The 24,917-nt window shown below is 32.3% G+C and overlaps 1 protein-coding gene across 2 annotated transcripts in view; it reads right to left on the bottom strand.

The window, feature by feature from the left end:
• The window catches only part of LOC118205606 (uncharacterized), a 131,559-nt gene that overhangs the window by 55,421 nt on the left and 51,221 nt on the right, over positions 1-24,917 (bottom strand). For both annotated transcript variants that reach the window (XM_035377898.2, XM_035377906.2), the window contains exon 2: positions 16,603-16,782. In XM_035377898.2, coding sequence (XP_035233789.2) covers positions 16,603-16,782 — 180 coding nt within the window. The remainder of the gene's footprint in view (positions 1-16,602; positions 16,783-24,917) is intronic.

Raw genomic sequence — 24,917 nt, 5'->3', positions numbered from 1 at the left:
TCTCGTTTTCTAAGGCTGTTTGATTTAAAAATAAGCTCTAAACTATTTACTCGATTAAGAAAATGAACATTATCTTAAACCGACTATTTAAGAGGTCGAATAGAAGACAAATCAAAGCTTTTATATTTCTTACCAAAAACATAGATTTTAAATGCTTGGTAATGTACCATAACAGGCAACAAATTTCGCAAAGACTTCGAAAAAGACATTTATAACTTCAACTATATTTCTACTTGAGAACATATTGCGCATGCATACAGAGTTCATCCCGGTCAAAATTGATAAGATTACTAGCTATTACTACTTCTACTCGGCTTCATTTACCGGTGGAAGGGCAGATGCATACGAATCTTTGTGGTTTTCGTCATGTGCAACGTTATCACAAGCCAGTTTCTTTAGCGATTCCTCCATGAAGACATTCCTTCCTTTAGACAAATGGTTTGTTCAATTCAATCCAGTTCAAATGCATATGTGTTAGAATGACAATAAAGAACAGACATCTTAGGGCCAAAATCAGAGACGTTCTTTTACATATCCAAAGACTCGGATATTTGTCATATCTAATGCTTATTCATCTCCATATGTTACTATACCATATTTGTCTTTTTTAATTTAATTTAATTTAATTTATTATTTATTTTTTTATTTACTATTTTTTATTTATTTATTATTTAAATTTTTTTTATTTCATTTTAATGTTCCAACAGTTTCATTTATCAACGCAATGCTGATGGACGGGAGTTCCAAAGCCTTGCTTTTTAGACCTTCCGCCTTAGGAAAGACATTTATTCTTACATTTATGCTTTTGGAAGCATCAGTTGTTGAAATTTTCAAGGACAGTCTTTTCTCAATATGATTTGTGTACATTATTAATACTAGAACTCAGTTATCTGAGAAAGTCCTCAAGTGGTTGATGGTAAAAAAAAGGGGGGGTTGCCGGGAGAACCTCGGACCACCCCCCGGGGTGTTCTCCTTCAAAATTGGGGTGGAAAGTTTAACAGTTAGCTAGGTTCAGCAATACCTCAATTACCTGTGGTACTACGGAGGTGCTGGCCTAGCTTCTACCTGTACCTGTTAGAACGATTCCAAAACTCCTGTTTACAGTTTAGAAATATGAAAAAGTGTACTAAAGAGAGACTGCTATTTAAAATGAAGGTATTTTATCTTTATATTTTTCTTATTTCTTTTCAATTTGTGGAATTTAACTTTCAGAACACAGAAAGATGCCCTTCCATTTAATGCTTTCATCTCCTGTAAAATTCCATCAAAGTACACTCATTATCCTCCGAATGTCCAGATTACCATCGCTGTTTAACTCAGCCAGCTTGCGTCGAAAGATAAAATGTTCGGCGGATCGTGTAAACAGCAACATTTCGAGGCAAATTACGCTATTCCTCTATCAGATCCATGAGTAGATTATTCAACTTGCCCGAACGGTGACTTTAAACCGCTAATTACCCTCTTTCTCATTTAATGTTGTCCTTATAGTTGAGGGAGGGACAGAAATAAAATAATAACACTGAAAAAGAAAAATGCCTTACAACCGGAACTTGTACGACCTTTAAAGTAAAAGAATCACGACTGAGTAGGTATATACTCTCCCTCTAATCACACTTGCAACGAAGTGGGTGTACGGAATTAATCACTTCATTAGATTCGCTTGGTCCGTCAGGGACAAGCGCAGTTGAGCGTTTGTTCACATCACCAGGTGCTGAAACCCTTCGTTGCACAAAGGAGACTCGTTGCGTTGTTAGTATGATTCTCCCACTGTGTACCTGGAGGCGTTGTAGGTTGAAGAAGCACGACGGATGAGCACAAGGAAGCTGTTATCAGTATCCTGGAAATGGTTATGTTCCGGTTTATGGTAATAGTTATTTCACTTACGGGATGCAAATAAAGGAATATTCTTGAATACCGGATCATTACGAAGAAACATCGCATCCTTAAATACAGATACTTTTTTTACATATATTTTTATCCGTTGCTTAGAGGCGGATCATAGATTCTCCCAAATTGCAATTGCGATGGGTCCGTCTAAGGCCCCCCCCAAATCATTTATTAGCTTTTAAATAATAGTAAACATGTGCTTTGTTTAAGATCAGAAGCTTCAAATGTCCAGATGAGATAAGCCCTTCATTTCATATATCCGTGATTGGTAAAAGCTAATGTTAACACTATTCTGGATAGCTTTATGAGGTATGTAGGTGATAACCCCATTTACCAGACCCATGCTGTCCAGTTGATCCAATCAGTTGATGGCGATGAGAAAAATCAAGTTAACAATAGCTTATGTTTCATTTTTATATGCTAATAACATTAATGACATAGTGGCATGCATAGTGCTGCTCAATTAAAAATGGATCATATATTTAAAAATACATGATTTTGTGCACATTTTATTTGCAGTCGTCCCTAGATTTCTGCATTGTTCCGTTATGTGAGAGTTTTTACTTAATCATTTTCGTGTGAAGCACGAAATTTTGAGAAGCAGAAAGAAGTATGAAGATTATTTTGTGGGCAGCAGCTGTTGAACATCATAGTGTGTGCGACATCTCTATTGGTTGCTTTATAAAGTAGTCATTTGTGGCTTTATCGCTGTTTAAGATGAATTGTTTTATACTGATGAGATATAATTTCATCGAAATGGTTATACCTGTGCTCAAAATCAAACAGCTTGGAATTATGGGATCTGCATTTGTTTATTGACTCGTTTCGGTACGTTGAGAAAATTATTATCTCCTAAGCCATGTCAAGATGGCGACTTATCCTTTCTTGGAAACAAAAATGTATTGGGAGACCTATCAAGATGGTCTCCCAATGCATTTTTGCCATCTCCCAATGCCCTATGGAAGCTCTCAGTGGAGGGGAATGAGCATCACTTTATAATAAAGTAAAGAGTGTTAGGAAATGTCATACAGTATATTCTACTACTATTACATTGCTACTACTGCATTGGGAGACCTATCAAGATGGTCTCCCAATACATTTTTGCCATCTCCCAATGCCCTATGGAAGCTCTCGGTGGAGGGGAATGAGCATCACTTTATAATAAAGTAAAGAGTGATAGGAAATGTCATACAGTATATTCTACTACTATTACATTGCTACTACTGCATTGGGAGACCTATCAAGATGGTCTCCCAATACATTTTTGCCATCTCCCAATGCCCTATGGAAGCTCTCAGTGGAGGGGAATGAGCATCACTTTATAATACAGTAAAATGATACAAAGTGTCATACAGTATATTCTACCAATGAAGATGTTGAAGGAACTTATAAATTACAGAATAGTGTCTTGAAACTATAAGAGACAGTACCCTTATCTCCTACTAGTCTTGACTCTTGTTTGTAAGAAAGCTTGAAAAAGCTGTGTTCACAAACAATACACACACCGTGAAGTAGTGTAAATGAAATCATTGCTACTATCTACAGCAGTGGCCTTCAAACTTTATCGACTCAAGGAACCCTTAGAAATAAAAATTTTTTTTAGACCCCTTTTGAGATATATCGTAAAATATATTTAAAGTAGATCAGTATAGATCATAATAGGTACTTTATGTAAAAACATTTAAAGAAATGTACTGTATTTTTTATTTAAAAGTTGCATAAAATGAATGTAACATACTCACTAATAGCATTAATCCCTGCTCCAATAGTCATTACTTCATGCATTATATTTAATGATAGGGAAGTGCTTGCATACGAACTTTCGAAGTCTCTCTCTATTGATGTTATCAGCAGTCGCGTTTTATATTCTGCCTTTAATTTATTTTTATATTTTATTTTTGTTCCCATATATGTTGACAATTTTGCACTTAAGTACGCTCTATCGAATGGCATTAAAGTTGTATGAGAAACTTCTAGATACTCTTCATGAATCTGTGACCAAAATTTAGGAGCTGCTGTTGCTTAAATTTAGATTTTAACGTAGAGTCTGTTGATACGTCGATAAGTTGTTCCTTTTTCTTCACTGGCAAGCCTTCTAAATTGTTACAGTTCTATATCGCTACTATATATATATACATATATATATAGTGGAAAGGTTCAGTAAATGCAAATTTTTGTTATGGTTCTCGAGTGGGAGAATGTGTAATTAGTATAATGTTCATTACATTCTAGTAACTTTGTAGAGTCATTAAGCATATTTCGAAGCAGGAAAGTGGAAAAATCAGCCGAGATTTCAACTTTGGGTGCGATTAGAAACGAGAAATTCCCTTATATTCTTCTGCAATTAAAAGAAGATCGGGAAAGAGGGAATCCAGTCGCCAGATCCCCGTGGTCCATCTCCATTTTAGTTTGGGTGGGACTCGTAAGGCCTTTTAGAATTTATGATGAGAGAAATTTGAAAAAAAAAATCATAATGCCACGTCAGAAGTAGAACTCCGAACCTTCCAAGTGCTAACCAGACGTGTTTTCTAATTACACCGCGAAGGCACATAATAAGGAAGAAGAAAAATTCCTTACAAGCTAATTAAAAAGTTTTATTCCATTCTGTGCAAAATTTAAGGATGAATTAAATAGCTTTTTAATTTTTATATTACTGATTGAAATAAACATTATTAAATCAAATTTAGAGAATAATTTTAAAACTCCAGTTATTCATTTAAATTTTTAATGGTTTCATATACGATAAAGAGCTCTTGTTTCCAAATTTACAACTGGCAGCTGAAAATATTTATGATGCCTATCTTTGCAAATTTTTCATGAAAAAAATACGGAATAAATTATTAAACCATTAATGGATATTTTACTTCTTGGAGCTTTACCAAACCCAAACAAAACGATCAATACTCACATAAAAAGTTTTAACAATTAATGATTACATGCTAAATAAAATGTCTTCATTTTATTAAATTATTGATTATTTACTAATACTCTTGGAATATTGACTTATAAAGGTAAGGGAATTTCGTTCGTGAATTTATAAGTATATTGAATATTATACAAGTTGAATTTTTGAAGTTAGGCTTTGTGTTTACAGAATTCTCCAGTAAGGCCATTTCTCTATGTTTTTAAGTTTAGAATTTTGTATATGAAATTATTTTCAAAGCACAGCATTTAAAGAAATAAATTCTATAGATTTTTTGTTCAAATTCGACCAGAAAACCTGATTTCCAATGTTAGTCAGTAGCGAGATTTTAGTATAATTTTTATGATCAAGCATGTCAGCTTATTGGCTTAAAACATTTGGTACTATTATATGCTACTTAATTATTGTATGATATGATTTTGAGTGCCACCGTACAGTCAGCTCTTTCTGATAATGAAAAAACAGTTTTTATCTAGCCACGGCTCAGAACTATCTAGAAAATACAAACCTTCCAAGAGTGTAACAACACACATGTAAATACGAGTGTATGAAAATATTTACTACACATTTATGGCCATTTTTAAATTATTCTGTTTATTATATAACGAAAAGTCTCTTCTCCAAAATATAAATTTGAAAAATAAAGCAAATTTATAAAAATAGAATCTTAAATACGCGAAGAGTTATCTCTTGCTACCCAAACGACTGGATTCATTTACCGTGACAGAAATCATTTGATGATTGCAACAAAATTACTAACCGCAAAAGAATTCACGGAATCGTGCTTTTACCCCCTTCCCTTATTTCACTGTTCTATCAGAGCAGTGATAAAAAACGCTTGAAGAACGCCGAATCTTTTATCTGGTGTAATTTTTAGATTGTAACAATTCATGCAGCCGGAAGTAAAAGTGTCCTCGCTGCAAGAAACTTTGATTAAACCTGAAACTACGCTCTGTTTCAATTTAGGATGCTTCGATAAATAAGAAACTAGGGTAATCTTGTTAAATCAACCGTTTTTCATGAAAATGATGCACGCAAAGATGCCTGAAAACAATAGATTTAATCTTAGATCATTATCACTAGATAGGTTCAGAAATCACATTAAGGGACGATTAGGCAATAAAAGATGAATTAGACACACTTTACGCAAGGACATTAGAGAAAGAAAAATTATTTTTAACAGCAATTATCTTTTCGAAATTTTTTATATGTGTGAATAATGTTGATATCAAATAGCATTGCAAACGTGAGAAAGTATATTGGTATTCATATCATAAACCAACCATTACGAAAACGTTTTATAGAATTCTGTAAAAAATCCAAAGTTAAACTTCTTTAGAATCCTGTGTAATTATAATACAATTTTCAATAAACTGAGTCAGAGATCTTCAACATAATTCTATAAAATTTTAGATATAGCTTCTATAGAGTTATGTGTAGATATTATGCACAGATATATGTAAATGCTCTATGGAGATTTATGCAGTGATTCTGAGAAATTTGTACAGTTTCTAACGCTCCCACGTACAGAACTTTATAAGATATATATATAAAACCACCTAATAGAATTCAACTAAATGTGTCAAATCCAATTTATAGAAAACTGAGTCATTGAAATAATTCTAAGCGAGTTTTCTCGCTATATTTTTCTACAAAATATTCTGTAAATTTTTTTAATATTTAAAATCATTATAAAATTAAAAATAATAAAAGTATCTTTACGGGTTAGGAATAAATTAAAATTTAATTTCAGAATTTTAAAAAAACGTTGAAATGATCTAAGACTTGGAAGAAAGGGAGCGATAAAATATTTCGGAATTTTCGAAGGGATTTCGGAACGGATAGGATTTTTTTTTCCTAATAAAAATTTCGATATCGTTTAGATTTCAAAAAATATTCAAAAGCATTTATAAAAATAAATACATATTAAATAATAGTTAAATTTAAATAATAGTTTAATTAAAGTTAAAAAACCATCTCTGTTGTGAAGTGCATATGGTTTGGTTTTGGTTTGGTTTATTAGATTACGGCAAAGCATTCGAGAACTATCTGCCTTAATGGGAAAATGTCTTCGTGGAGGACTTTTTAAGGGAAACTGGCTCGTATACACGTTACACATGGGTGAAACCACGAAAACACCCATGCAGCCAGCCCGTTCGCGGGATTCGAACCTCGGACCGAACTACTGAATTTTAACTTTTTTTTTGGGGGGGGAGGGAGGCATAGATGATCATGAACTCTGTATGGTAATTGCAGGATCCCCGCAGTTGCCATTTCAGCGTTTCCCACTTCAGACTTGCTGGAGGTGGTAATAAAAATCGTGCAACTTTAGAATTTCCTCTCTTCCTACGAGTGTTTGGGAAGAAAATATGAAAACTTGTTTTATGCTCCCATTTTTTTCTGTTTTTTTTTTTTTTTCTGTATAGGTTGCGAGAAGACTTTTTTGGGGGGCGGAGAGGAAGAGAGAGCAAGCCTTAAGTGAAGGAGGCTGGATGAAAATAACACGTGCTTTACAACATGTAAGTATTTCATAAAAATTTTCAAGTTACTATATTAAGTATCACTGGCAGTGACATTAATATTCAATCTAAACTGTATTTAGATGCGAATTTTAAAAATGTTATTTTAAGATCATTTCGACATCGCTTATTAAATATACTCGTACTTCGCAATATATCTAGTATAATAAGCGATATCCCATTCCCGTTTTAGAACTAATACTGAATAAAAAGGAAAGTGAAAGAAGAATCCTTTTATCTATTCTATACACATAGGCTGAAATGGAATAATTTTCAAAAAGGCTTCGCATGGGACACCCTGAAGTGGGACATAATGTTTTTTTTAGGAGGATAAAAGGCTATATACCTTCCTAAGTTAACTGAAATGCTTCCAATTTAACACTAAATTTTTTACTGCATAGCAATACTAGAAATAATCCCCAAGTAACTAAATTTATTTATTTATTACAAGCTATTAAATATATAACTTGAAAAGATATTAACATTATAACAAAAGCAATGAAGCATTAAGGAAGGGTTATAAAATTGTTTTCTTTAAAATCATTAATTAGAGCTGGGGAAAAAACGACACGGTAAGCAAACCTGAAAGCAAGAAAAACAATATCAGGTTGACGTAGATTTTATTTTTCTAGAACTGCTTTTACCGATTGAATACTGTCTCCTTCTTCAGTTATAACTGAATGAAAATAACTAGATTGTGGTCAAATTACGTATTTGGAGATATTACCTTGATCCATGATTTCCTTTGACATTTCCTTGAGAGTTTCATACTTTTTTGTGCTTGTTGTTATTACTATTGCTTTACATTGCCAAGGCATTTAGCATTCGAGTGGCTTGGTAAATAACCATTTTTCAAAGCTGTTACCATTCGAAGTTCTCCAATCTTTTTAATTATTTTCCCAATTAAAATAATCCAAAGTTAATTAGCCACGTGCTTTAAAGGCCATTAATTATACGTACTTCTTAATAATTCACACATTAATTTTATTTTCAGTAATATCTCTAATTCATGTAATTTAAAATGCACCTAATTCATGTGAACTGTAATAGTAATTTTTATAACCATATATACCATTATTGGGAATAATAAAAGCGTTTTTATTTAATCTCCTCTTACTACGTACCTTGGCACAGAATAATCGTTTGTGCCCTGCTTAATAACGAATATTACTATTTTTTATTTCATGAAGATTTTTCTTAGAATAATTTTGAGCATATTGAATTTTGCTGATACGAAAATGTTCCTTTTTCTCTCATCTCGGGTTTTCTTGAAACAAATATTTCTCAATAAAGAGCTTTCACCACCTAATTCAAAATTTCGCTTTTGTTAATTACTAGGCCAACCGCAAAATTAAAAAAAAATACCCAGAGAAAACTTTTAGAATAAACTAGAACAAGGTATTCTATTGTATTCTTAGACTTCCTTTATAGCAATCTTCAATGAAAACCATTGGAGCATGCGTGCTGGACAAGGAACAGACATCTAATTAATTTTTTGTACAAGCTAAATGCTTCAAATATCCTTTCTCGTTTTGGCAACAAAACGTGGCACTCAAAATTCTAATATGTTTCGTGTCGCCGGGGGCTTTGACCCTTCCGACTGGAAAGAAAATGCACTATGACTGTACCTACTGACATGGTTTCGGAAGACAGTTTTGTTGTCGTTCTTTCTGCTTTTGCTGTGACGTCACGGTTTGATGCAGCTGGTGGCTTCTGCGCAAGAAAAGAAATTCGTACGATGTTTAAAGGAGTAATTTAGATTGTGTTGGGTGTAGTATTTCCTTTCTGCACTAAGCGGAAATTATTATAATAACAATGATAATCCTTACAATACACGGCCTTCTTTGAAATCGGTAGAAAATGGGTTAAGTTTACAACGCTATATGAGCCTGCATTTAAAAGGTCATTCGATCAAACGGACATAGGAGTATCTTGTGAGATCCTCCTATATAAATTATTGATGAATTCAAGGTTGTGATTTTTGAATGAAATTTAAAGTTCTTTTTAATAGTAAGGTATTATACTTAAGTGTAATTATTTAGAAAACGTAGTACAATATTCTATCTGAGAAATAAAATAAAATGAAAATAGAATGACCCCTCCAGATTCTGGAATTTAAGAATTAAAAGAAATTTCGTTTTATTCTTAGTTGATGGCAAGGTATTTCAACATTTCCGAAGGTATAACCAGATTCTCAGTAAAGATATTATTACATTAAAACAAAAATAAATAATTTTCTATTCATTTCATATTTCTAAAGTCTCAAACATTTTGCTATATTTTAGCTTTTGCGTAATAATGGGAATTGTGTTCTATAAGAAAAATGTTTTGCTATTAACTTTAATTAAAATTATGATTTAAATTAATGCAGTTGCATCATAATCATATAATATTCTTTCAGAATGGTTTTTCAGACAGTGTTCAAATATATAAACTTCAGCAGTAAAAGAAAAGAAAAAAATACATATACTAACCTATTGGAATCTATATATATTGCTACAGAATTTAATAACTAGCATTTGGTTTTTATTTTTGGTTTCACAACTCAGTACAGTTTTAGAGGAATTTAATATCATAGAGATAGAAATGCCTTTTAATATTTCTGAGTAACAAAATGAAATTTTCCATGTATGTTTTTTTAGTTTGGTTTCATTATTTGTTTTTTTTTGGGGGGGGGGTCGAAAGTTAAAAATTTTTTAGACCTCTTAACAAACCGATTTTCTTGAAAATTTGTGTTTATATGTATTTACGATGAAAATACTCTATTTAACAGAAATAGTTGCAGAATTTCATTTAGATTTTTATATACTAAATCCTGAATTTGCTCCCAAATTCAAACTAATTATCAAAGAATTTTGACTCCTGCATTACCGGATAGAGTGGAAATGTAATTTTCCAGATGAAACATTTTTGAATCTCGAACGTAATAATTTACCGAATTCTCGTGAATTTTGGTAATCCGTATCGTTCTTAACTATCGTGCAGCTGCTAATAATGACAGATTTTTAAATTAGAAGATTTAAAGCTTCCCTGCTAGTAACCTTTTGAGTTTCATAAGATGATAAGATCGGATTCCTATATTAAACAGAAATTTGACTGAAATGAAGAAATTCTTGCGCTGCCGGAAAGATCGGCAGAAAATGTAAGAATGGTAATATTACGTAGTTCGGTTGCTACACTTATTAGAAGAAGTAATTTTTCCTATGCTCGCACTCACTCATTTTCTTTCTTTACTCAATCATTTTTTTCATCAGCCACTCATTTTCTTTCAATCTTGTTTTTCCTTGTAAAAGCAAATAAAGTTGGCAACCTCTGAAAGAATGCTACACACAAAAGCCTAGACTGACTGAAATCGGGCCTTGCAGCATAGCAAGTTTGGCAAACCCACTCGAAAGCTTTTGATTGCGTCTACGTCTATAGCATTGAAAGAGTCAATAAAGCTGTCATTTTCCAACATTTATGTGACTTTTGGCTACATAATAATTCTGTCTGTTAATTTAGATTTACATTTTTGGAGTGTTTTATAAAAATTTTTTTGCTTAAGTTTTCTTCCATCCTAGTTTAAAATTGATGACAAATAATAGAATACATCCGAGGTTACCATTAAAAAAAATTTTCGGAACTTGGTTTTTCTTGTAGTTCACATTTGTTTTCTGCCTTTCAATCTTACTTTGCTTATAGGTTAAATGCGATGAGTATGTATAGTGTCTCTTAAGCAAACGTAACATAAGTGTTTTATAAAATCTTTTTACATGATCGTAATAACCAATCATATTTGCTGCGTTTTACACAGGTCCATCAGCACCTTAATATCTTTCAGTCCCAATCGAGTAAATGCGTGTGCCATCGAGATTGAAGGATTGAAGGATCGAGATTGAAGGTTTACCAATGTGTGGTGGTACTGTTGGCATGATATGTGTTCCGGATACCATAGTCTTGGATGGGGGATCGAATTCCAGAGAAAGCGTGGATATTTATATGCCTTTCCCTGGGCGACATTGTTGATAATGAGACGGCTGAATGGACGATGAGTTCCGCCATTATCCCGAAAAATATTTCAGATTACCAGTGTGAACTAGAATTGCTTTCAAGCTTTTTATTTATGAATCTCTGCAAATTCATCACTCATTTGGCTTGTAACCAGTCAATAATTACTTGAAAACGTTAGCAGCAATTAATAGGTAAAATGAAATGACAGTCTTAAAAGTAGATAAATATGTTTAAGGAAATAACATTTAATCTGTTATTCAATTATGGAAATTAAAATTATGTATAACTAAATTTATTATTATTTACTTTTGTACTATATAATCAATTTTACAGTTATCAATGTTTCCAAATTTATGTATTAGTAAATATAATATTATAAATTAAGTTCTGCATAAGTAAATTTATTATTTAAATATATTATGATAATTAAGACTATGCATGAGTAAATTTGAATTAACATAAAAGCAAACGAAAAAGAGAATTTGTAATTTAAGCAAAATACGTACATTTATTAGGGAAGCTGGCAAATGGGAAATATATCTTTGAACTGGAATGCCTTATTGTTTATTACAAGCGTCGAAGGTTTTTATAGACAAATTGTGATATTTATTTGTATTAACTTCAGTTTTAAAATATGTGTTTGCGGAATTTGTCCGCAATATAAAATTATAGTTAAATTTATACAGGAATACAGTATTTTGCAGAAAGGATAAAGAATTTTCGTATTTACATTAACGCTTAAATTCTTGATGCAAGTAATGTAGGACCTCGGCTTTTTAAAATTATTTCAGCTCGAAAACAAAACACATAGCTAGGGAAAAGCGTATCTGTAAGCATTATATTCGTACACTCTTTTCGCCTTATATTATAAGATATTCGCCTAAAGACATATTTGTTTTTTGTTTGAAGATTGCTTCCTTATAATACATTTAATTCTAATTATTTATCTAAAATCGTGATTGAGAAATTCTTCTTTTTTGGGATGAGATTATTTTAACAGAGTGCGGTGTTCTTCCCTTTTATCTATTAACTAAATGTTGAGGAACCTAGTGAATTACTAAGCGAATAATCGCTTAAATCCAAGAACAGAAACATAAGCTCAAGAAGGGTTAATTACCCTTTATTACTCAAAATAAAGATTCACAGATGGCTCCTTTCTCAGGGCGTACAACAAAGCCTCCATTGGGCTTAAACTCAAAAATATAAGAAATAAGAACTAACTAAAGACTAACTAAAGAGACTTAGCCGAAGCTAACACAAATTCTAAATTAGTTGGCCCGTAACATTAACGTAGCTAGCGAAGCTATCAAAAGGCACGTAATACGGCCCATCGTAGTAACAGTTAGAGAGACGTAACCAAAAGGCAAACGACCGCTATTCAAGAATCCTAATTCTCTCTATTGAAGTCAGTGTAACTGACTTCAATAGAGAGAATTAGGAAACGGCCATTATAGTAGACTTAGATCTTACTCTGCTTTTCATTTGCATTTAATGTGATTCTAAAGACTCATTCTGGTAAGGAATTGTAAGCTGAAGCTAGAAGATACAGGAAAGGTGTTTTAACTTAAAACACCGTTTACTGTTATAAAATTAGGATATATCTTACAAGAGATAAATAGGAGAACGATTGTATTCCATGCTCAATTCCTCCATTTTATCCGCTCAACGGGAAAAACTATTTTCAAACATTTTATTACAAATGATGTTCCATTCAAAATGCATATGTATATCACCTGATTCCTTTCAATTACTGTGCCACTTTTCCTTATACATAACCTTGTTTAATCAGATACCGTCATTATTTGGCTTAAATCTAAAATACATTTTCGCACAATTGCTTCCTTAACCTATAACTGCATTTGTTATCTAACTCTAAACAAAAGCTTTAAAAAGCAATACCTTGGTTATTGTTATTCATTTGAAAAAACGAAGGCTTTTGATAAAGGGAGTGAAAAGGCTTTATATACCTTGTGGTATTAGGGCCTATTTGTCCGTTATTTAGACTCGAAACCTTCATAAGCACAAAAGATCAGTTCAGTTTTATACTTTTCTCCTTGGTATTACTTTGAAAGAGAATAAAAGCTGCCATTTGTTTGAGAAATACTTCACATTCCATGTATGATAAACGGAGACTGTAAAGCGGCCAAGGATCGGTAATTGACAGCTGATCAATAAAATCATAGAAACTGAATAGAAATTTTATTTGAAAATGTTGATTTACAGTATAATCTGAATTATTAATGAATCACATCTCTATTGCTTTTAGACATCTTAAAAAAATGGCAAATAATTAAATCAAATTTGAGAACTCTATTTTTCTTGTGCTATTTTCATTGAAAATTTAAAATTGCTCGAAAAAATGATTCAACCAATCATGGTCAAAGTTGTACGTATGATTAAAACGTTTTGTTCTTAAAGCCATTGTATTTGTAAAGAGTCCAGAACAAATAGGTGAACTAATTTAAACATATTTTTTATATTACCACCATAAGAAAATTCGTTCTAAGTCATCATCGCCTTTCTGACAGAAATTATTGGAACATATAACATAATCCTACCAGATGTACTTTATGATTTTTGCTATTTCTAAAGAAATATCTTTGCTACAATGTCTGATAGAATTCTACAAAAAAAATCTTATGTTTAAACTTCTTTAGAGTCCTTTAGAATGATAGTTCAGCTTTCTGTAAAAATTTTCGCAAGAATTCTATAAATTTTAAGGTATAGTTTCTATAAAGTTACGTATAGATATTCTGTAGAAATTAGAGATTTGTGCACAGATTCCAAAATATTTGTGCAGTATCTAAAAGTCACGCACATAATTCACGTTCAGAATCACCCAATAGAATTCTATCAAAAATATCAAATCTAGTTTACAGAAAACTGAGCCATATTCTAAAGAATTCTAAACAATTTCTCTTAAATTGTTAAATTTTCTATAAAAGATCTTATAGATGCTTTTGAGTATTTAAGACAATATAAAATAAACAAATTGCTTTTGGAATTGTAAAGAATGAATTATATATTTCTAAATGGAATTTTTTAATATAAATTTTGAAATAACATGTGGGATGGTAAGGGGAATAAAAATTTTCGAATGCAATTTTTTTTCAATAAAAAATTTTCAATATAGTTTTAATTAAAAAATATTTAAATAAAAATAAATAAAATGAAATAGTTAATTTAAGTTAAGAAACCATTTGCTTTATTAAAGATTCATGTACAATAATTAAAAGCGCAAACTGAATCGTTAAGTTTATGATTTAAATTGATTTTAATCCTTAAGATTTAATTTTTGTATTATATAAACAATAATATATAAAAAATTGCATAAAATGTTATATATAGAAACTAAAAGTCTGAAGTACAAAGAATAATTACACAAAAAGTATATCGTTAAGATGCGATGGTGCAGAAAAGTGCGATAGGAGAAGTTATATATAAAGGGGTTAAAACAAGATCAAGTCTGAAATCTGTTTAAAAAGTCTCTAACCTTTCAGATTCTGGAAAACCACTGTTCTGAGAAAGCGCTGAGCAGACGAGAAGATGCCCAGCTTTCACTTGCGCACCATTGCAGCAAAGGGGGCAGGCAAGATTATCAACTATTTGGAACCTGTGAAGATGTGTATATAAACTGTTATACACTGTAGCTAGACGAAAGGCAATTACATCGCTGCTTCTGGGGTAGTCTGAAAGATTATAGATGTCAGTGTCCCAGAGTTTGTCGCTTGTTCTTTCTTTTAGTTGTGACAGTTGCTTGTTCTTGAAGGTCATATTGAATTTTGACGATGAAGTCTTATAACTAACTTGGCCATTTAAAGCATGAACAATATGGCATCCTCTTTTGGGCAGCTCATCAGCCTTTTCATTTCCAGGGAGGTCCAATGAGAAGAAATCCACTGCAAAACGGCCATTATATGTTTTTTTATGTGCTTCTGGTACTAGAGATCTAAATTACATTACAGAGAAGGAAATAGAAGCTTGGCAAATATTAGCAATTGATAGTATTGCTGCTTGAGAGTCTGAGAATACGACAAACTATTCAGAAAGGGAAGCATGAACATTTAAATCAAATGGGTCAAAGCAAATTTAATCGCTCCAACCTCACCATCGAACGCGGTCTTGTCAGTTCCCAGAGGAAGATATTGTGAGAAATGCTCACAGAAAATTCCGGCTTCTGCAACACCACCTATATCAAGCTTTGAGCCATCAGTATAGAAATGTAAGCATGCGTCCGGAGGAAAACCATTATAGATACTCTCCATACCCACGCTGAACAAGCTGCAGTCTTGACAAACAAAGCTGCAGCCATGTTTCAGTATGGTTCCAAAAGATCCAAGAAGTAGGAAGTCATTATAGCTTCCAAAGGATCAAAGAGCTAGTAGATGGTAATAATGGCTACTAGACGAGAAGTTGTAGTTGAAGTAGAAAAGAAAACGAGTTGTAAAGATTGAATTGGCTTTTTTTTATCTCTAGATGATGTATTTGACAAAACTTCAAAAACATTTTCATATTTACCTGCTATAAGAGTAAACCACTTACAATTATATCAGAACGGTCTTAAAATGATCTTTTAATTTTGTTTGTGTGGCGCATTGCTGTATATTTTCCAATTCGAAGTTTTGTCAGATCCGAAATTTTGTTATTCACAGTGCAACTGTCAACAGTTCAGTAAAGCAGCCAACTGTTTCTGAAGTCCCTCTGTTGAGTTTTATTTAGTGTTATTAACAGTATTTCTGAAACAACATTGTCAATTCAATAATTTTTTTTGTTTAGTATCAGACCTTAATTTTATCATTTGTAATATCTACTGCTTTCTTGTAATTTATTTTTCCTTATTTGAAGCGGCTCAGATAGTCTTAAAGATTGCAATAAAAGTCCAGTAACACAAAGAATATTCATAAAAATATCAGTTTCATATATAGGCTAAGAATGAGTTGCTATGCAAATATGATGTATAGACATAGGCCAAAAATGCTAAATTTTTATTTAATCTAAGCAATAGATAGACTAACGTGAGGTATCTGAATGGACTATATGTAAAGAAACTTGCAAACTTGAATCCTAATCAATTTCTCAAAAAAGCTACCCTATAAAAATATATTTTCCTGGACAGACAGCCCTAGAATACATTTATGATAATAATGAAACAGCTTAAAAATGTGCGATTCGGAGAACAATTATCTATTTTATCCCTGCCATGAATTCTTGATGATGTAAGACGGATAAGTAAAATTGTCCTTCAGCTATTGGTAAAAAAATTTGTATGGATTTTCCACTTACCACATACTGGAACGCCGATTGGTATCCACGTCCCATTCTCGACGCAGAGCCTCCTAATGGGCCCTAGTAAATCGAAACCAGTTTCACATCTGTAAGTGGCAACGGTACCCTTTTGGATCGTCTCTGTGTTGAAAGTGACTGTAGAATGTGATGGAGATCCAGGATAACCGCATGACAGGACTATAAAGAGAAGAAAGACAAATTCTAATGAAAACGTTTGTCATCTCCGGTACATTATAGAAGCACTAAAACAGAACATACATAAACAACATCCTGTTTTTGAATTTACGTTTTGAAATAATCTGCGAATATAAATCGCCATCGTAGACAATTTCTGTAGTCTTTTTGTTTTGTATTTTCTCTGGCCAGCTACACTCTCAGATGATAAAACTTGAGGAAAATGAAAAACGTCACTAGTTTTGGAGCATAATATATAAAATTATTTTTAGTTAATGTTATTTTGAAACGTTGGGAAACTAGTCAAATTTAGATTAACTTTCTTAAAAATCAGTTTTTTCATCATTTTTTCAGAAATTTAAAAGTTTGCTGAGATTAATTTAGTAAATGTTTATGGACTTCTTTCAGCCGAAAAAAGTTTTTAATTTTTATGTGCTATTTTAAGCTGCTTGTTCGGCTAGCAGCTCAAAATAGTTACTATGAAAATTTGGTGTGGCCAACCTATGACCTTCCACTGATTCTATGTTTTAAATAACAACGAAGCTATTTGTAAAGATCACTTCCAGTTAATCGTTTGGAAATAAAATCTAATTAGTTTTTCCAATAAATGCAAAGGTATGGAATACTAAATTTTGAAGTAAATTTTAGGTATAATTGGCCGTGTCTAAAAACTGTTTTTTTTTTTTTTTTTTTCTAAATTTATACCATTATTAAAGGTTTTTAACTAAAGGGGTTTCCGATTAAAGTAACATTTCCAATCAAAGAAAAACACAACTGACTGCTATGCAAGCAAATATTACACAGGAACTCTGCAAATATGTGAGCAGTACATATGATATACGTTAATATATACAGTTAATATTGTTCGCTATAATGTATTATATCTAAGTTACCACTGACTTCTAGAGTAAACATCCTCTGTAAACTCAGAATCACAATGCATCAAACATTGCTAAAATCCTCATTCAGCAAAGTCTTGACAGGGTGTCTTTAATAACCACAGGTTACAAATACCCATCTTCCGAAGTAACTTTTATAAATTCCGCTATAAATTTTAATATTCTATAGAGATTTTTGGTTAGGCCTAGCGACAATAGAATGCTCCACCAATTGAGTACAAATGCTGATAGTCATTTAACAGGGGTACAGCAACTCAGATGATGGTAAGTAAGTAAGTAAGTTTACCACATATTGTGAAAATCTAATATGTTGTTCTCATTCATGTACAAATTTTAAATACCAATCTGAGAAGTTTTGGATTTCATTATAATATAGTTTTTCATAAAAACCTATTCATAGTTTCAAGTAAAGCATTGTTTTCGGTTCTTCAGTTTTAACTCAGATCTAGTATGTGGTTCTCATTGACATAAAAGTTTTTAATAATAAAATTGAAAACTTTTAGAGTATATTTTAATATAATTTTTCATTAAAAACTGTTATGGTCTTCAAGAAATACTGTAATGGGCTTCAAGTAAAGTACCAGTTCAGGTTGTTGAGTTTTACCCGAAATCTAATCAACTCTTTATATAAATGCAAAAAGTTTAAATACAGAAAAGAGAAATTTCTGAAATTTTGATCTGATTTTGAGTTTATAAATAATCTTATGCTAATTAACCAGTTATTTACAATTTTAGCCTTTATTATAACTTCTTTTTTCCGTAATATTAGGACAGAGCGTCTTTTCTAACATCGCACGCGCGTTACGGTTGTTAAATTTTCTGCCAGCCCTGGTAGTTGTAATTATTCGGCTCTGTTTTCTATCGCTGCTGATACTTTGATTTTGACTTTACGGTAGAGAGTCAGCTTCTGGTAATATTTAATTGCTCAATTCTTGATTACTGTTCAACATCTGATTTAAAATTTGACTGTTCGATTTAGATGTATCCCCACGAGTTATTGTAGCACAAGAGACAGCTTTTGTGTTCAAAATTATTTTAAATAAAACGATTATTTTTAACCTTCTGACGATTTTGTTGTTGTTTCAGACATAGCGATAATTCGCTTCACGTTTCTTTAGGTTTTAGGACTAATTATCATTACCAAATCAAATGAAACTCTACAAGTTATCGTGGTTGAAAGACTCGTCAGACATAGACAGACGGACATCATTGTAAAAATAGCAAAAACCTGTTACGGGGACCCCCAATTCATGCTTATTTACTGAACATTCACTACCGAATTTTTGAGCTGAAAACGTTAGCCGCATCTACATAGGTGGCGCAACGTAAAAAATAAATAACAATAATAGAAGGAAAGAACTGCGTTATTGCTTTTAAATCGCTAGTTATAAGCATATATAGTACTTTGAAATTCCATGACGTAAGTCCCCCTACTTCACTATAAATGTCATGAGCCAGGTGTAAAAATTAGCAGTGGGTTGCCCATCAAGAGCATTTAAATTTTCTTTGTAGAAAGATGGCAAGGTGCCACCTTAAAATATATACATACATGCAGATTCTTCTTTAATTTCTTTAAAAATAATGTAAGGTGATAATATTTGAAGTCAACTATCTGAAAAGTTATACAGTAAGACCCCGCTTAACGCTGTTTCGTTTAGCGCTGTTTCGGTTTAGCGCTCTTTTATTTCAACCCGGGGATTCCACGAAATCGCTCGCAGCATACGGGGATTCCCCGAAATATTATGTAGCGATAGGTTTCAAATACATATCCGAAAGAGTGTACTTGTATTTCTTGTTTGGTGCGGTATTGTACAGACATATTTTGAAGGGGTAAATGTGGAAGATGTCGAAGAAATAATTCAAGAAGCAGCGGCTAGTCTTTCTAATGATGAGCTCAAGGAATTAACTGAACAAGAAGAAAACAAAAATGTTGACAGCCGTGATTCAGAAGAAGAGCAAAAAGAACTTTCGATGGCGTTTGTAAAAAGGAGTTTGTCTACCATAACTGAAATAATGGATCAATTCATTGAAAATGATCCGAATTTTGACAGGAGCTCAAAAGTAAGGCGTGGTGTTAGAGATGCTCTATCCGTTTATGAAGAACTAAGAGAACAACGCAAAAGAAAAAGCCAACAACATTAGATGCTTTTGTCACAAAAAGGCAGAACACTGAAAACGCGGAAGGCTAACTAAATATGACTGAGAATTTTATTTGTTTTTTTAAGAATATTCGTTTTGTTATTTATATTTTGTTTTTATTTTTGCAAGAAATAATAATGTGGTATTAATTTGGGCTTTAAGAAATAAATGTTTGGTTTTATTTTTATTAAAAAAACATACTTTTTAAATTTAATACCTAACCAATTTCCTAGCCATCTTTCCCTAACCCCAATATTTACATGTAAAGATAGCCTCGTTTAGCGCTGTTTCGCATTACGCTCTACTTTGATGGAACGTATCCCCCGCGTTAAGCGGGGTCTTACTGTACACCGCTTTCAGTGAACCGACGCAAAATCCCATTTCGTGACTAACAGCGCTAACAAATTCGAAATTCAATATTCGGCTTTCGAGGTACACATGTTCGTGTCTTGTGAGTGGCTACTTGTGTGGAAAACTTGGTGATTCTAGGTGCCACCGCTTGTTTTTACGTAAGAACTACAGAACATACGTATTTGCGTACGAAGAGGTTCTTATTTAATAATAGAGATAAATTAAAGATCCTCGTATTACAACTCCCAGAATGGCAAGAGCTGTGAATCTGTGAAGCAGCGCAGAAGCACTGATGAGTTCGGAAGATTAAGCTACAAATGTTTCTAATATTAAAAGTAAGCTAAAAATATAATTAGCATACAAGCAATTCTGAAACATATTAGCATACTGAAGTATAATAATAAATTTCTAAAACATATTTGAATGAATTTTAATTTTAAGTAAATAAAAAGCAAACTGACAATAAATGTAATCATTAGTAAGAGTTTTTACCTGAAATAATGCTATATCTAAAATACAATCAACATTATATTATTAGACGGTCCCTTTTTGATATTAATTCTGCTTTTGAATGCATGCATTTAAGTACCTTCTAGTCGTTGTGAAGATGAAAAACATCATTACAAACAAAACCATTTTCTGGCTACCAAAAAAATGCTAATTGCCTCCTTCCCGTACCTGTGCTACATTGGAGAAAATTTAAAAACGTGGAAAATCCTCAGGAAATGAGGAGGGGTATTGGGGGTTGTTCCAACACGTTCGAGAGGTAATTACCGCGTACTCCGAACCTGCTCTCGTTCTATTCTTACGGTTGATGGCTACTGTCAAACCTTAACTGGTTTATCTAACAAAACGATCTTTGGTGTGTTTCTTACTTCCTTCACGTACGTTTTACAAGGTTTCACATTCGTGATTGTAAGTTTTAGGTATTTGGATTTCTTTTTAAGATATTTTCTTTGAGTAATATGTTCAAGGTTCGTAAAGTGCAATTTGTAGACAATGGGGATACAAAAGTGAAAACATGAATGAACACGAAAAAAAAAAAAAAAAAAAAGTAGTCAAGGTCTGCAAACCAAGATGTTTTGCTGTGCGTTAAGATGCGATAAAATCATGCCTCAATATCCCCTATTCACCGCCCTTAACCTTACCCCCTCCTCCCAATAAAATATTGCAGTGAAAACTTTAGATTTCAGTCTAACATCCCAAAGGAGAGTTTAACATTAAAAATTTCAAAAAGTTTGAAACAGATTACAATGAAATGAATAAAAACAAAACAGTAATTATTATAAATAGATTTATGTAACAAATGACATCTTATCTCTGTTATTAACTAATAAAGAATCTGTAAGTATGTATTTCTTCGCACTGCGGAAAAATGTCGGCAACTAGAGCCACCAGATTTTGAAAACATATAGTCCTCTACATCAGCGCTGTCCAACTTATCGTAGCCCGCGGGACATATTTTTTTTTTCAGCAAACATTTCGAGGGCCAAAATGGTTGATAAATAAAAAGTCAGTTTTATGTTAATTAAAAAAAATATTTTATTTATACTAAAAAGAAAACTTTAAAATATTCGTAATATATTAATGAGAACCTTGTGGCCGTAATTGTTTAGCAAGAATATCTTTTATGTCCACATCAATATTTGTTGTGGCAAGCCTAATTATATCTTCAAGAGTGGAATCTTTCAAACTGTTTCTATATTTTGACTTTATATATTTCATATCGGAGTATGCACGCTCGCAGATATATGTACTTCCGAACACTGATACAATTTGAAGTCCAAAAAATCTCTCAATTTTGGATATTTCTCTTTATCTAAAAATTTGAATATTTCTATTCCAGCTACTCCACGAGATGTAAAAAATAGGTCAGCCTGCAGGTTGTATAATTCTATTTGATATTTAAAATCAACGGAGTTGATATCAATATTAATTCGATCACAAAATAAATCAATAAACGGTTTAAGATCATCAAATTGAGAAAATCTTTCATTGAAATCTGTAATTAGCATATCCAATTTTGGTAGAAATATTTTAAAATTCGCTTCTATATTATATTCCTTCATTTCTTCATAGATCTCTTTGCAAGATTCAAAACGAAATAAATTATTTTGCTCCAAATTAAACCTTAACAATTTTAATTTGTTTCTAAATTCAGTAACATATTTCGAAGGCAACACACACTTTGATTTTGTCCTTGCAAGGATTTATTCAAAATATTTAAATAATTTGTAATGTCCGTTAGGAAAGCAAGTGAATAAATAAAATTTTTATCAACTAAATTTGCTGTTAAATTTTCATCGACGGCAATTTCTGTTAGAAAAAGATGAACTTCTTTTCGACGTGTAAAGAATCTCCTCAAGCACTTTCCAGCACTTAACCAACAAACCGTTACTATGTAAAAGCATATCTCCATACTCAGTTTCCAATTCATCCAAAAATGTTTTAAATTTTCGGTGTGTAAGAGAACGATTTTCGCCGCGAATTAAATTTGTAATTTTGCAAACTTTGTCCATTACGTCTTTTAGTTGTAGGGATAAAGAACATAATGCCTCCTGATGGATAATGCAGTGTAACATACGACATGTTATTCCTTCTTTTTGCAAAAGTCCCGCGAGCCCAATATTTTTGCTCGTCATAGCTCTAGCACCGCCGGTTACAATAGCAGTGCACTTGTCAAATCCGCCATACTGCTCTACTGAACATTTTAACTGTTTGTAAACATCTTCACCTTTTGTTGTTCCGTGTAATGATTGTAATTTTAAAAATTCTTCTGAATAATTATAGTTTTCATTTACAGTTCTTATAAAGATAAGCATTTGACTTGTATCGGAAATGTCTGGGCTTTCATCCAGTGCTACTGAAAAATAGCAGCAACTATTGATTAGGTTTTCTAATTTATTAGTGACATGCACGCTAATCTCGTTTACACGTCGGCTTACAGTCTGATGAGAAAGTGATACTGTTTGAAATTTTCTGATCATTTCGTAAGTACTTGAGCCATTTTTCTGGCACATTTTTTAATGAATTCTCCATCCAAAAATGGCTTCTTTGCCTTTACTATTTCTAAACAAACTTCAAAAGACGCAGCTACAGATACTTCTTGAAATTTTGGTTCTTGATTAAATTAATTCGTTTGATGACCCAGCTGCTTTTTCATTTTTTTTCACTAGTGATATTTTCATGTCTCGCGTGTACGAATAATACTTATTTTCATGCATGGAAAGATAATGGCATTTCAAGTTACATTCTTTACACACAGCTATGATTTGTAAACATTCCAAACACTGTGGTTTACCATTCTTGTTCAGAATAAATCAATAAGTTATCTCCCAGCGATGAATAATACCAATTATTCATCGCTGGGAACAATATTGGCCCACCAGCGGGCGAGCGGTAAAGTCGTGAACACTGGTAGTTCGGTCCGAGGTTCGAATCCCGCGAACGGGCTGGCTGCATGGGCGTTTTCGTGGTTTTCCCCATGTGTAACGTGTATACGAGCCAGTTTCCCTTAGAAAGTTCTCCACGAAGGCTTTCCCTCCACTTAGGCAGATAGCCCTAGTGTGCTTTGCCATAATTAAATACACATACACACATAAAATTAATCTTTATATACTTTTTGAAGTTTAATAAAAACAGTAAACCTGTAAGCACACCATAATCGCTTTTCCTTTCCCATTTATAAAATAGCCATTTATGCTATTAGGTATTTTATGATATACATTTGTTTAAATTAATATAATAGCTACTTAAAATATGTCATTTTCTTTGTCTTAAAGGCGTAATAAGTGGTCTCAATAATTAGGGTACCGGATAACTGGAGTTTTACTGTAAATTTTTTTAACTTAAAGAAGCGAACAAATTAATAATGGGTCTTAATTAATGCATTGTATCTTAATTAATGGGTCTTAATCTCTGTTAAAGCATGCGAGGATGTATGTGTATACAAATGTTCTTCGCATTATCGAAAAAAGGTGGCACCCGGAGCCACCCAATTTGGAATACAAAAAGTCCTCCTCCAGAACATGGGCAGCTCGAAGCCTGAATTTTGAATTTCGAATTTGTTTTTTATTTATTTCAGATTTTGCGTGAGTTTAATGGATTTTTTACTAACAAACTTAGTGCTTTTAAACAGAGCAGCAGCAATAGTGCTATAAATAAAACTTTATTTTATCTCCAGCGCGCAAGGTTATTTCCGTTCGACAAGATGAAAGATATTTATCTTTCAGTTTTAATCAAGAAACTTAGGTATTAAAAAACAACGTGCTGATACAACCTGCAATAAAATACTATTATCTTCCTCTTGCCATGCTGCTGCCATTCAGTAAAGCCTAAAATATTTTAACTTTCAAATTTAATCTCTTTTCTACTAACTAACAAACTAAGCGATAAACGCAGTTCTTAAGAATACTTTTTCTACATTTTAATAATTAATTTAAATAAAAATACATTTAAATCATGAGATGTCCAATTAATAATTTTGTTTAATAATTAATAATTTTATAATGTTACACTAGCTTACACTACTTATTAAAATCAATGTACATTTTTTTATGACAACTACTTCATGCAGTTGGCTACTCAAGTGGCTAGTATACAGAAGTACGACAGTCCTTCTGAGTCCAAACACCCCTATACTTTCTGAACAATGTAGTCCTAAAGATAAGCACAAGTGTGAACCCGCTATTCGGAATGATTCTTTATTGCTTATGCAGCGCTTTGCAGAAAAGCTCGACTTTTATTATT

This window comes from Stegodyphus dumicola, chromosome 9, assembly GCF_044657685.1.
Source record: "Stegodyphus dumicola isolate Sdum_Otavi_A_Nest chromosome 9, ASM4465768v1".
Lineage (NCBI taxonomy): Eukaryota > Metazoa > Arthropoda > Arachnida > Araneae > Eresidae > Stegodyphus > Stegodyphus dumicola.
The sequence above is the reverse complement of the archived record's forward strand: the minus strand, read 5'-3'. Positions and strand labels throughout refer to the sequence as shown.